The sequence below is a fragment of the Felis catus genome, chromosome C1, assembly GCF_018350175.1.
Source record: "Felis catus isolate Fca126 chromosome C1, F.catus_Fca126_mat1.0, whole genome shotgun sequence".
NCBI lineage: Eukaryota > Metazoa > Chordata > Mammalia > Carnivora > Felidae > Felis > Felis catus.
In genome coordinates this window covers 14128497-14141908 of record NC_058375.1, presented here as the reverse complement: position 1 = coordinate 14141908, position 13412 = coordinate 14128497, and the positions used below count along the sequence as shown (strand labels likewise).

At 50.0% G+C, this 13412-nt stretch overlaps 1 protein-coding gene across 4 annotated transcripts in view; it reads left to right on the top strand.

Moving 5' to 3' along the window:
- The window catches only part of CAPZB (capping actin protein of muscle Z-line subunit beta), a 134731-nt gene that overhangs the window by 13330 nt on the left and 107989 nt on the right, over positions 1 to 13412 (top strand). Inside the window, exon 1 of one of the 4 annotated variants that reach the window (XM_045035189.1) lies at positions 8019 to 8045. The exons of the other annotated variants lie outside the window; for them this stretch is intronic. Coding sequence (XP_044891124.1) covers positions 8034 to 8045 — 12 coding nt within the window. The 5' untranslated portion in view covers positions 8019 to 8033. Of the gene's footprint in view, positions 1 to 8018; positions 8046 to 13412 lie in introns of those variants that run through there. 4 annotated transcript variants of the gene reach the window in all.

Sequence of the window (13412 nt, the reverse complement as noted above, 5' to 3'; positions counted from 1 at the left end):
TGCCTCGCAGGCTGCCTCCAGGCCCTTGGATCTGACCTCACCCCCCTGCCTCGCCAGCTTTGTTTACGCAGTCTGGCTTCCTGTTCTGGCCAAGCTGAGAGAGCTCCTTGCTTTCCTGCAGAAATGTCCTATCTAGGGGTAGCCGCCATGCTTTTTGCGACAGCGTCTCCATATCAGAACCAGTCATTTTTCTTTAAATTACCTCATTTTTTAACTGAAGAAACTTTGTCGTTACCGTGAATGGAAAACCAGTATCAGTTGCCCCAAGTAGAAAGTATCCGTTGAAGTAAACTCCTGTAACTGTTGGTAGAAGAGATGCTCATCTGAGGACCACGTAAAATTGGTGGCCCTCAGAGCCTGGCTTGCTTCTCTCTCTGGGCCTCGGCTTGCAGCATCCCCCTCCGTGCCTTCCTCCCTTCTTCCTGCGTCCACCCCGCTTGCCTCCAGGCCCGGCTCTGTCCCCTCGTGGCCACCAAGCCTTCTCTGACTACCATAGCCCTCCACATCCTGTCTGCCCACCATCCGTCCATCCATCCATGCAAATATTCAACAATGCTCTGGGCTCTGCTGGGGGGGCGGGCATAATAAAGACCCTTACTGTATCTATAAGGAGACCAAGTGTCTGTCCAGAGAAGCTGTGGAATGGAAGATAATCGCTGGAAAGGGGTGTGTGCGGGTGCAGCGAAGAGGGTTCGACTGAGCGGGGACCACAGCAGAGATTTCAGGGGAGAGGCTTTTGTCTGAAGCGAGATGAAAAGACTCATTTACCAGGAGGACGGGTGGTGGAGACCCGGCAGGCAGAGAGAACGGCACGTGCAGGAGAACGTGGCCTGTTCAGCGGAACCGGCAATCGGCAATAATTCAGTCATTGGAGCCAGAAGGGTAGGGGTGGGAGAGCTTGACGTGACCCAGCAGGGGTCCCTTGTGAAGACGTCCTGTGTCGTGAAGGAGGCTCCGACTTCACCCTTGTCCATTTGCGTGCCCCGTCCACACCCTGGCCTGACCTGCAACACAGCACAACCCTTACCCATGAGGTTTAGCTGTTGACGCTCTCGTCCCTGGAGTAGGATTTGCTGGTGGTTCAGTGCCCTTCCCCCCATCGCTGTGTGCTGAGTGTGTCCTGTGCTCTGTGCCGTGTCCTGGGACACTCCGCTGAGTGAGGGGAGGGCCTTGCCTTAAAGAGCCCACAGCCTAGTGGAGGAGACCCATGGCCATCTAGTTGGGTGTGAACACCAGTGGCAGGGGCCCTGGGAAGCTTCCTGACCCCGTTCCCTGCCACTAGGGATCCCTTTGGAATCTGACAGTATTATTTTTTTAAAGTTCAGCGTTTTTCCTTTTATTTTAAAAGTAACGTGTTCATTATAGAAAAGTCAGAAAATACAGAAGGAAAAGAAACTTGCCCATAATCTTACCCTGCCAGCAGCTACGGTTAACCTTTTGGTATATCGCTTTAGTGTCTTTGTCTCTGCGTGGTTTTTAAAGGTTTTTTGTGGATTGTGTCATACTTTCTGTGTGATTTATACGTTGTGCTCTTTTTTCACAAGAATTTTTTTGTTTCAGTATTTTCGTGAACTTTTTTTTTTTTTAATTTTTTTTTCAACGTTTTTATTTTTGGGACAGAGAGAGACAGAGCATGAACGGGGGAGGGGCAGAGAGAGAGGGAGACACAGAATCGGAAACAGGCTCCAGGCTCTGAGCCATCAGCCCAGAGCCCGACGCGGGGCTCGAACTCACGGACCGCGAGATCGTGACCTGGCTGAAGTCGGACGCTCAACCGACTGCGCCACCCAGGCACCCCATTCATGAACTTTTTTTAAATAATAATTATTTTTTTAATATTCTTGGGAGAGAGATACAGAGTGTGAGCAGGGGAGGGGCAGAGAGAGAGAGGGAGACACAGAATCGGAAGCAGGCTCCAGGCTCCGAGCTGTCAGCACAGAGCCCGACATGGGGCTCGAAGTCACGAACCGCGAGATCATGACCTGAGCCGAAGTCGGATGCTTAACCAACTGAGCCACCCGGGTGCCCCTCGTGAATGTTTTAAATGACTAATATTTCAGCTGGTTAATGCTGTCATTTGGTCAACCATTCCTCCATTGTTGGATAAGTAGGAGTTAATTTTTTCTTAATGTTGCATGTTTGTGTGTTTTTGTTTTTTTTTAATAACGTGGAGGCTTTTACACAGCACTTTTTCTGGTCATCCTTATTTGCTTATTGCATGTTATGTATGACTTTGTTCCTATAGGCTGTTTCTGAGGTATAAACTTTCTCTCTGCTTATGTGATTGTTCTTGTGGGGATGAACCTCCCCACCCACGTGATTGTGTCCTGTGGGTATGAACTGTCTCCCTGCCCATGTTGTCATGTTGTAGGTATGAACTCTTCCTGCCCGTGTGTTCGCGTCTCGTGGGTATGAACTCTCCCTGCCACGTTGTCATGTTGTAGGTGTGAACTCTCCCTGCCCGTGTGATCATGTCTTGTGGGTGTGACCTCTCCCCCACTCCGTGTGATCGCGTCTTGAGATACGAACTCTCTTCCTACCTGCGTGTATACAGTCTATTGCTGTTGCTCAGTTATCATTCTGTAGCGTCACCATGAACGGTGAATTAGCAAATCCTGAACCATTGCTTGTAGGAGAAATGCAGGCTACAGTTAGTTCCTGGGATCTTCCGGTCACAACATTTTTGTCCTCTGATTAATACATAACCGGAAAGACAAACACTGTATGGCATCACTTACATGTGGAATCCAAACAAATAACAGTCAAACTCGGAAGCAGAATGGAACGGTGGTTGGCGGGGTGGGGGGGGGGGGGTGTTGCGCAGGGGAAATCGAGTTTGCTAAAAGGGCACAAACTTTCAGCTACAAGATGAGTAAGGTCTGAGGATCTGATGTGAAACATAAAAGAAAAAAACACCTTGCGTTATGTGTGTTTCTGCTTGAGGACACCGTTTGGTGCGGTTGGCTCATTAACATCACCATCGGGGCCGCCGCGCACTACCTGGGGCCTGAGCGGAGCCCGTCTAAGCACGCACACGTTCTCCTTTGCACTCCCGGCCGCCCGTGCTCAGGAGCCCCGGACGGCGCTGAGCCTGGGGGCTGCTTCTCGACCACGAAGTCAACAGAGAGCCCCAAGGTATGGAGAAGGTGACACTGCAGACAGAGCCTGCGGGAAGGACTCCTGCCGAGGGCGCGAGAGCTGAGGTGGAGCAGATCGCCGCCTTGTTCCGTCTCGGAGACCGTGCGCGTTGGGCAGCTCAGCGAGTCTGCGGCTCTGCGCAGGTCTGGGCGTGACCGTGAAAGTGCCCCGAGTGTTGACTGGGGGCTTTACTCATAAATTTTCGCAAGGAGGTGACTTTGCAGCGAGCGAGAACCGGCTGTTGGACGCGGCGTGCCGAATGAACCCGGTATGTGGCCGTGCCGTCTAGCTGGTGACACAGACGTGGTGACACTGATGATGGGTTGAAAATAAGATTTTAATAGAGTTCCTCCCCAGACTTTTGATTTTTGTTGTTGTCGTTGGGAGGGGGAGTTGTGGGGAAAAGCATTATCCCTGTAGGTATTAGAGGCAGTTTTGCAGTAATGAGCGAATCTTTCTCAGAGCCTGAGAAGACTTGAGTGCTCGGGGGTCACTTGTCCTGTCTTTAGACGGTCGGGTGCTTCTGCCTCTTGGAGCGAGGCTGACTCCATTGTGATCAGAAGGCGCTTTGTATCCCCCGTGATTTTAGATGAGCGTTTTGTTCCTGGAGACCTTCGGGGTGGGCGGGCGCAGCTCCTAAGGGCCTTTGCTGCCCTGCAGTGGCTTCCAGCCACAGATCCAGCACCTGACGCTGCCGTGGAAACAGATGACGGGGAGGCATAACGCGGTATTTCGTGAACCCGAACTGTACTTTGAACCAAAACCAATACCGGTAATTTGGGCTCTTACCACCTGGGAGGCCTTGAGGGGGACTTCTGGCCTCCCGCACCGGGAGTTTAACAGGAGCATGTGGCAAAATAGAAAGGAGACCGAGGCAAGAAAATGGATGACAGCTTCACAACTGGCCCAAGCATTGGGAGCAGAGTAAGGCTCCCTTGCCTGCAGTCTGGGGCTGGGGGGTACGCAGGATCCAGGATGTCTGTGCCCTTGGACTGGGCTGATGCTTGGTGTTGGGACCTTCTCACATTTGGGGTGGGAAGACTGTTGGCTCGGGCTGGATCAGCTTGGGAGTGGCGAGCGGGACACCTGGACGCCCCTGGCTGCGGGCACTCACTCACTGGGTAAGAGTGGGGTTACCCGTGGGGCTCCACGCCTCTGTTCCTCTCTCCCTTTCTGTTTCACCTTTTCCTTTGGTTTCTTGCTTTAGCCTGCTGCCGGGGTGAGCCCAGGATGGTGTAGGACCTGTTTCCCTACTTGGCCATCTGCCAGCACTCTGCCATATTTTTATGCTGCCTTTATCATTATTTAGTGATTTTCTTCAAATTGGCTTGAGCCTAACACCGCCGCCTGCTTTCACCTCTTCCTAAGCAGAAACATCTGTAAGGTCACGTTTGAGGTGCTTGTCATATTTTTTGTGCATATTAAAAATAAGTCACCGCTGAATTCCACGTGTCCATACCCCTCTAAAACCTCTCTCAGACTCCAGTGATCTGCATACCGTGGGGCACTGCTCCAGGACTCCGGAGCCCTGACTTCAGGCCACGTCCTGGCCCCTGATGTGCTGTGTGATGATGAATGCTTCCCCTCCCGTCTCTGGCAGGGGAATTTTCCACCCTGTTTCTTCTTCTTCTTTTAAGTTTAATTTATTTATTTTGAGAGATAGAGGAGGGGTGAGGGGCAGAGAGAGAGAGACAGAGAGAGAGAGAGAGAGAGAGAGAGAGAGAGAGAGAGAGAGAGAGAGAATCTCAAGCAGGATCTGTGCTGCCATTGCAGAGCCTGACGCGGGGCTCAGTCTCACACACTGTGAGATCATGACCCGAGCAGAAATCAAGAGTTGGATGCTTAACCGACTGAGCCTCCCCAGCCTCCCCCTCTCCCATTTCTTCTTTATATCGGACTGATGAGCACCAGGGTCCCTCCAGGCTCAAGAATTCTGGGGTGCCATTCAGTGATATCTCTGTGGTTTCCCTGCTCCTCTGACAGCAGCTTGGGCTGACCTGGACACGTAATTCGTTTGCTCAGAGAAACAGAGATTTAAAAATATTGCAGCTCAGGAACATTTTGTCTTCCCACGTGCTTCTTATTTTTATTTGGGTTTCAGCCCTCATGGCTTGTTAGCCAACGGAGCAGCTTGGTCTAGTGCAAAGAATAAGGCCTCGGAGCCTGGCAGCATCCTGAGCTCCTCTGTCTCTCTGGCCCCCTCTCTAGTGTGGGAGTGGGCGACCCTCGTGGCAGGCCTGCCGTGCTCTGGAGCGCAGAGCACTGGGGGGTGTGATGTGGGTGTAGCGGTTAGTGTTGCCTCTGTCCTGGCAACAGAGTTGTTCTTGGACATGGATATAAAGCCTGGCTTCTGGAGCCAGACCACCTGGGTTTGGGTCCTTGCTCCTCCGTTTTCAGCTGCGTGGCTTTGGGTGTCATTTAACCCTGTGGGGCCGGTGCCCCATCAGAGGGTCTGTTGGAAGTTATGTGAAATAAAACAGGTAACATACCTGCCATCGTACCTGGCATGTAGTAAGGGCTCCATGCATGTCGTTGTTGGCCTGGTTATTAATGAGATGGTACGTGTCAGATGAGTAGTATGGCACCTGGGGTATATAGTACGTGCTCAACAAATGGTCACTATTGTTTTTCTTTAATTTTTTTTTTTTTAACGTTTATTTTGAGAGAGAGTGTGCAAGCAGAGGAGGGGCAGAGAGAGAGGCTCTCAGTGCAGGCTCTTCAGTGCAGAGCCCGACGTGGGGCTCAATCCCATGAACTGTGAGATCATAATCTGAACCAATATCAAGAGTTGGACACTTAACCAGCTGAGCCACCCAGGCACGCCCCGTCCCGCCCCCCCCCCCCCCCCCAGTTGTTTTTCTAATAACACAGGAGGGCCGGGACAGGTAGCTCTGGCCTCTGGAGAAGAGGAGGTGATGATTTTCTACATTCAACTCTGATGTTTGATGTAGAGGCTTTCCACTTCCCCCCCCACCGCCGGCCCTGTAAGATTTCGTGCCTGTAGCTCATTGGACAGGAACCATACATTGGATCACCCTGCCCCAGCTGAGCCAGTACCCAGAGCTCTCCTCTGAGTCTAGCTTTGAAAGTATTGTAACGCAGGGGGCTCCTGAGTGGCTCAGTTGGTTGAGTGTCTGACCCTTGATTTCAGCTCAGGTCATGATATCTGGGTTCATGAGTTTGAGCCCCACATCAGGCTCTGCGCTGACGGTGTGGAGCCTGTTCAGGATTCTCATTCTCTCTTGTGGTCTCAAAATAAATGAACTTAAAAAAAAAAAAAAAGAATTGTAACTCAGATTTGGAATGGGCAGTGCAATCCCAAGATGAAAAATAAGAACTCTTGCATTAAGGCACTGTGTAATGAACAGGGTCCCTCCTGTCCTTGTGCCCCCCTTCCCTGAATCCACTGTCTGACACTGGTAATATTCCCATCCTCTGTTTTGTTTCATTTTGTTTATCGAGGCATTATTTCCCTGCAATGAAATTCACCAGTTTTAAATGTAGCGTTTAATGAGTTTCGGTAATAATCACGTAGCCACCACCACACCAAGTTGTAGAATAGTTCATTTACCCTGACAAGCTCCCTTGTGCCTCTTCCTTTTCATCTCTCGCCCTTCCCCCACCCCATCCCTGGACAGCCACTGATGTGCCTTGTTACGTTGGTTTTGTCTTTTCTGTAATTTCATAGAAATCACAGGACGTAGACTTTTGTGTTTGACTTCTTTCACTTTAGCCTGAGTTTTTTGAAATTCATGCACGTGGTTGGTTGTGTTGATAGTTTGTTCCTTTTCACTGCTGTGTAGGATTCCGCAGTATTCCATGGCGTGGGTATTTTACAGTTTGTCCTTTTACCAGGTCATGGACATTTGGGGTTGCTTCCAGGTTTGGGATGTTATGTGTAATTCTGCTGCAAATCTTCATGGGAAAGCTTTTGTGTAGCTGGCTGTGTTTCTTTTCTTTACTCATTTTTAAGATGTAACAAATAAATACAAATAAATCCTTTACTTCCCCTCCTTTTTAATGTAAAAGGTAGAGTATTATGAAAATGCTTCTGCATCATCCCTGTGATGTGTGTGTGTGTGTGTGTGTGTGTGTGTGTGTGTCCTAGCATCCCAGGAGCTGAGGGTGCCAAGTGGCCTTCCTGGCTTCTGGAGGGGGGGTGTCGGCCTGCTGGGACCTCAGAGAAGGCAATGGAAGCAGGCACAGCTGCAGGGAGGACCGCTCTCTGGGTCTATTCCAATGTTGCAGGGCTTCTCACTCTGTGGACCCTTGAAAGGGGCGAGTGCGAGGCTGTGCTGGGCTTAGGTGGGGTTACCTGAGCATTTTGGCATTAGAATTAAGTTGCAAAAGAAATTAGCTTGTGCGCTCATCGTATCCTGTTGCAAAACTTGAAGTGCCTCTTAGTGGAGGTAAGCTACCAGCCCTTTGAAGGTCCTTCTGTGTAAGGAGCCATGGTGAGTGGACCTCTGACCTATTGGGAAGCTGATGTGGGTGGAGAATAGTGGTGGAAGTTAGGTGTTTGCTCAGTACACATTTAATTAGACTAATTTTTACTTTTACCTGTCCTTGGTCCCCATTGCCTTCTAGACCCCTATCCATACCCTCCCTTCCCTCCCCCAGTGATACATTGTTTGTAACTTTTTGAGGGACGTTAGGCTTGGTAAGAGAATGCATGAGAAAAAGAAGGCTAGTGAAGTCTTTTTCTGATCTTCTGGTAGTGCTGTTAGGAGACAGTAGGATTTAGGAAACCGGATCCACTGTTTAAGAAGTGAAACATTGCTTAAGGATGTCTTCTGTCTTCTACAGCTGTGCTGCCCACTGGAAGTTTCTGTGATAATGGAAATGTTCTGTACCTGTGCCGTCCAGCATCCTCTAGACAACATGCAGCGCTTCAAATGTGGCTAGTGGTGTGTTGAGCTGAATATTTAGTTTCATTCAATTTTTCTTAAATAACCAGGAGTGGCTAGTGGCTGCGGTGTTGGGCAGTGCACGTCCAGGTGAATGTTGAACCTCACTGAAAAAGTTTCAACAACTTACAGAATTATTCTAGATTGCAGCCATAGGGAATACCATTAAATGGTTTGATTTCTAAGCAGATTAGGTGAATGTGTTGTTTCATATCCAGTACTACTGCTATTTCGTGTGTTCTATTTACACGGTACGCTTACAGGTGCCCTCTGTTGATAAGGTACCGTGATGGGTACCTTCCTTAGGTCTCCTTTTCCCCATCTGTAACAAGGGTGTTGGACCAGATGGACTAGATTTTATGATTTTGTCTATAATAGCAATAGCACTTACTCATTGAACTCCCCCCGGTGTTCTGGGCATGGTATTCAAGACATTAAGTAAATGCACTGTCTCGTTTATTTGTTTAGTTACTTTTTAATGTTTATTTATTTGGGAGGGGGGGAGGTGGGCAGAGAGGGAGACACAGAATCCAAAGCAGGCTCCAGGCTCTGAGCTGTCAGTGCAGAGCCCCACGTGGGGCTCGAATCTTGAACCATGGATCATGACTTGAGCTGAAGTTGGACGCTTAACTGACTGAGCCACCCAGACGCCCCGCGCTATCTCATGTAAGAGGAATGAGTTAATGTTTGTCCCAAGGAAACTAGGTGTTATCCTAGTTTCATAGATGAGAATGTTGAGGCTTGGCCAAGTCATTTACCTGTAGCTGTGTTGCCAGTTAACTGTAGAGTTCAGATTCCCACTCTGGGCTGCCTTGTTCTGAGCTCATTTTCAGTGGAAGCTTTATTTATGTAATGGCTATTTAAAAATTTTTTTAATGTTTAATTTTGAGAGAGAGACACACACATAGTGTGAGCAGGGGAGGGGCAGAGAGAGAGAGGGAGACACGGAATCTGAAGCAGACTCTAGGCTCTGAGCTGTCAGCACAGAACCTGACCCGGGGTTTGAACCCATGAACCATGAGATCATGACTTGAGCCGAAGTTGGACACTTAACCAACTGAACCACCTAGGCCCCCCTGTAATGGCTATTTTAAAAATAGATGTATTTTTATACATGTATTTACTTAAATATTTAAAACTTAAAAAAAAATTTTTTTATGTTTTTATTTTATTTTTAAGAGAGAGAGACAGCCAGTGTGAGCAGAGGAAGGGCAGAGAGAGAGGGAGACACAGAATCCGAAGCAGGCTCCAGGCTCTGAGCCGTCGGCATAGGGCCTGACGCAGGGCTTGAACTCACGGACTGTGAGATCATGACCTGAGCTGAAGTCGGACGCTTAACCGACTGAGCCACCCACCCAGGCGCCTCTAAACGTTAAAAAAAATAATAAATAAATAAGTCTTGCTTTAGGTAGAAGTTCAGTTGGGGTTTTAAGAGATGGGCTTTACAGTGGTGCTCAAGTTGGGGTCAGTGGCTGTGAGGGTTTAGGAGTAAAGTGAGCAGGGGGTGCGGGGGGAGGCCAGCCCATCTGGCAAGCCTGTGTCCTCCTGTACGCGTATCCACGAAAGGCTTGCTTTGAACACACTCCTGCTGGGATGCCCTTGCTCAGCTTAGGTCAGCCAGAGCTCCAGGAACCAGCAGTGAGCTCACAGTGGGCTCCGGGAGAGAGGAAGAGGCGGAGCTTCGTCCTAAAACATTCTCTGGCTCCCCTGTGTGCCCTGAAGCAGTGGAGAACCATGGCCAGCCTTGCTGCGTTGGAGCAGAAGTTGACTACCCACCTGCTTAGCCAGGCAGCCTCGTGCAAGCCACTCCACCCCTTTGAGCCTGTGGGCTTCCATCCCCACACCCAGCAGTCGTGCTTCCGGAGGCTTCTCCCGTGAACCACACTGTTCTGTGTGCCCAGGACGCGACAGGGAATAAAGCTCTGCCTCCAGGAAGCTTGCGCTCTGCTTGACCATGAGCTCTCCTACTCATCCTTGAAACAGAGGCGCTGATCTCAGGAAACTACCTCATGGGGTTGTTTGGGAGAGTAAATGACACTAACACAGCTCCTGGTGCCCTTCTCCAGAGATGACCGGGTTCCCTCGAGGCCGGCGCTCCCTGCCAGGTAGTGGATCTTCAGCTAGAGAGCTCAGCTGCCTGCAGACGGCCCTCGGCCCTCGTAGCTGCTCAGAAGGGCCAGGACCCGCTTCAGCTAATCAAACGGGCAAATGACGTGGATGAAATCCCTAGTACAGTGCCTGGCCCGGGGGGACCTTCCAGTACATGAGGTTTCTTTCTCCTGACCCCTCTTTTTTGGATAAAGAAATTCTACTACGTGGGAACTCTGAGGTAGAGGCCAGCAGGCTGAGCGAGGAGTGGTAGGAAGTTTCGGAAAGAACTGAATCAAAGCAGATCTCTCATTCTCTCTTTTTAAAAATATTTAATTCCCTGTTTTTCTCCCTAGAAAAGCAATACTCTATTTGAACAGCATAGAAAGGTGTGATTAGGAAAGTGGAACCACCCCTAAGTCCACCCCAGCGATGGTGCTAGGAGCCTGATGTACGTTTCTGTCCAGATATTTTCTACCTGTGCGCTGACGTTTGAAAGACGCTGTCTCGGGGCGCCTGGGTGGCGCAGTCGGTTGAGCGTCCGACTTCAGCCAGGTCACGATCTCACGGTCCATGAGTTCGAGCCCCGCGTCGGGCTCTGGGCTGATGGCTCAGAGCCTGGAGCCTGTTTCCGATTCTGTGTCTCCCTCTCTCTCTGCCCCTCCCCCGTTCATGCTCTGTCTCTCTCTGTCCCCCAAAAAATAAATAAACGTTGAAAAAAAAAAATTTGAAAGATGCTGTCTCACCTCTGCAGACAGCTGTTCAGTGTGCCGTTTCCAGTGTGCCTTCCTGTCCTTCAGATCCTGTTTTCTGGGCGCCGGGAATCCCGGTACCTAGTGGAGTAGAATTGGTCGTGCCCTGAGGCCAGGAAAGGGAAGCAATTGTCCTCTGAGATGCTGGCCTGAAAGGTGGGTCCTGGTTGGGGTGAAGGAGGCCTGTGGGAGGGCAGGCAGAAGTGAGGGGACCCGGCAGCAACTGTTCCCCCTCGCACACGCCCCCTTGTACAGAAGGCTGCGGTGCTGGACTTTGTGCCCCGGCTTCCCTGACCAAGTGACGGCTTTCTGCCCTTTGAATTCACAGCTTAGAAGTGCCCTCTCCGCACTGTGGTGCCGGGAGAGGCTGCCTGTGGCTTTTAGGATGGGACTGAGATGTGGTGAAATTGACTTCCACTGGCTGTGTTGTCTTATTTTTAAGTGTATTTATTTAAAAAAATTTTTTTTTTAGTATTTATTTTTGAGAGAGAGAGAGACAGAATCCGAAGCAGGCTCCAGGCTCTGAGCAGTCAGCACAGAGCCCAACGCAGGGCTCGAACTCATGAGCTGTGAGATCATGACCTGAGCCAGTCAGAGGCTTAACTGACTGAGCCACCCAGGCGCCCCTGGCTGTTTTGTTGTTGTTTATCAGTTGCTTCATGTCCTCTTGGGAGGACTTCTCTACCTTTTTGGATTACAGCTTTGTAAAGGTTGGCTTGCACACCCATCAGCTTGTTTGCCCACATGTATGGAGAGGTTTGTCTACACTGAGGAGGGGGTGGTGGCATAGAATAGGGACAAATGCTGTGAATGCCTGAGGTTATTAAGACTTAATTATAGAACTATTAAGCTGAGCCACATGAAGTTGCCATCATCGTAGGCCAACTGTGACTGGCATTGGCCGTTTCATACGGTTCAGTCTGATAAAGCTTCATTGAGAGAAGCTTGGGTTGTAGAAGGAAAAATCGCTTGTTAAGGGTGTCATTTTTAATAAGTCCTTTTATTTATCACGTACATGTGGGTTTTGATTAGTTATGGTCATAGGGCACAGGTAGTTTTTTATCTCCCCCCCCCCTTTTTTTTTATCCAGGAGCACTTTATTTTTTATTTTAGAGAAGCGTGCATGCTAATGGGGGAGGAAGAGAGAGAGTGAATATCTTAAGCAGGCTCCATGCTTAGCTTGGACCCCTACACGGGGCTTGATCCCACAACCGTGAAATCACGACCTGAGCTGAAGTCAAGAGTCTATGCTTACCTGACTGACACTCAGGTTCCCCTTATCTTCCTTTTTAAGAGCCAACATGACCAACAGTGAGCTTCCCCCTACGCACCCCCTCCACCCCCGTCTGTTCAAATGACCCAGATCCGGAACGCTGACAATACCAAGTGCTGTCATCATGGAGCATCCGGAGCTTACATTCGTTGCTGGTGGGAATGCAAATGGTACAGATCCATTGGAAGAGTTTAGCAGGTTTTTACAAAACTAAACCTATATTCCAGCAGCCGTGCTCCTTGGTATTTACCCAAAAGAGTTGAAAAATTATGTCCACACAGAAATCTGCACATGGGTGTTTAGCGCAGCTTTATTCATAATTGCTAAAACTTGGAAGCCACCAAGGTGTCCCTCAGCAGGTGAGCGGATGGACAGACTGTGGCCCACTCCAGTGGAACACTGGTGCGCGCTAAAGAGAAAGAAGCTGTCAAGCCATGAGCAGACACGAGAAACCTAAATGCACCGAGTGAAAGAGGCCAGTCTGAAAAGGCTGCAGTCTGTGCGATTCCGGCAACAGGACATTCTGGAAACGGCACACTGTAGAGACTGTAAGAAGGCCAGTGGCTGTTGGATCGGGGGAGAGGAAAGACTGAAATAGGTGGAGCGTGCGGGACTTGTAGGAACTTCTGGCGGAACTCGTCTGTGTGATGATGCTCTGTGGTGGGTGCTCGGCGGTAAACCACGATGTATCGATGCGGGTCCCTCCCTTACAACCGAGGCCCCGCTCTGGAGGGGAGTGCTGGTCCTGGGAGAGGCTGTGCACGAGTTGGGTGGCAGGTAGATGGGAAATCTCTGCGCCTTCTGCTCAGCTTTGCCGTGACCCTAAAACTGCTCTAAAAAGTCAAGTCCACTCAAAACAACTTCCGTGACCTAGGACTTTGCCCAGGCGAGCAAGAAGTCTTCCCAGCTGTCCTTCCTTAATGGCTCCTTAGAGCAGAGCAGATGGATGGACACAGCCCTAACCTCCCCGACATCCGTGTAGGTCGTTTCGTGTTTTGCATTCGGAACGGTGTCACAGTGACTGGGCTCCCTCACATGGTTTCCCTTGTACTTGGATTCTTCGGTAGGATGGACCCCCAGGGGGAATATCAGTGTGTCAGAGTGGGAACGCTGTCACAGCCCTTGACAGATACTGCCAGACCGTCTTCCCAGGGTGTCAGGCCAGGTCCTGACGCCACCAGCAATATGAGTGTCCTTGTGTTGCTTCCTTGTCAGCCGTCAAATTTCTGATTTCATGAGCATCGAATAGTACCT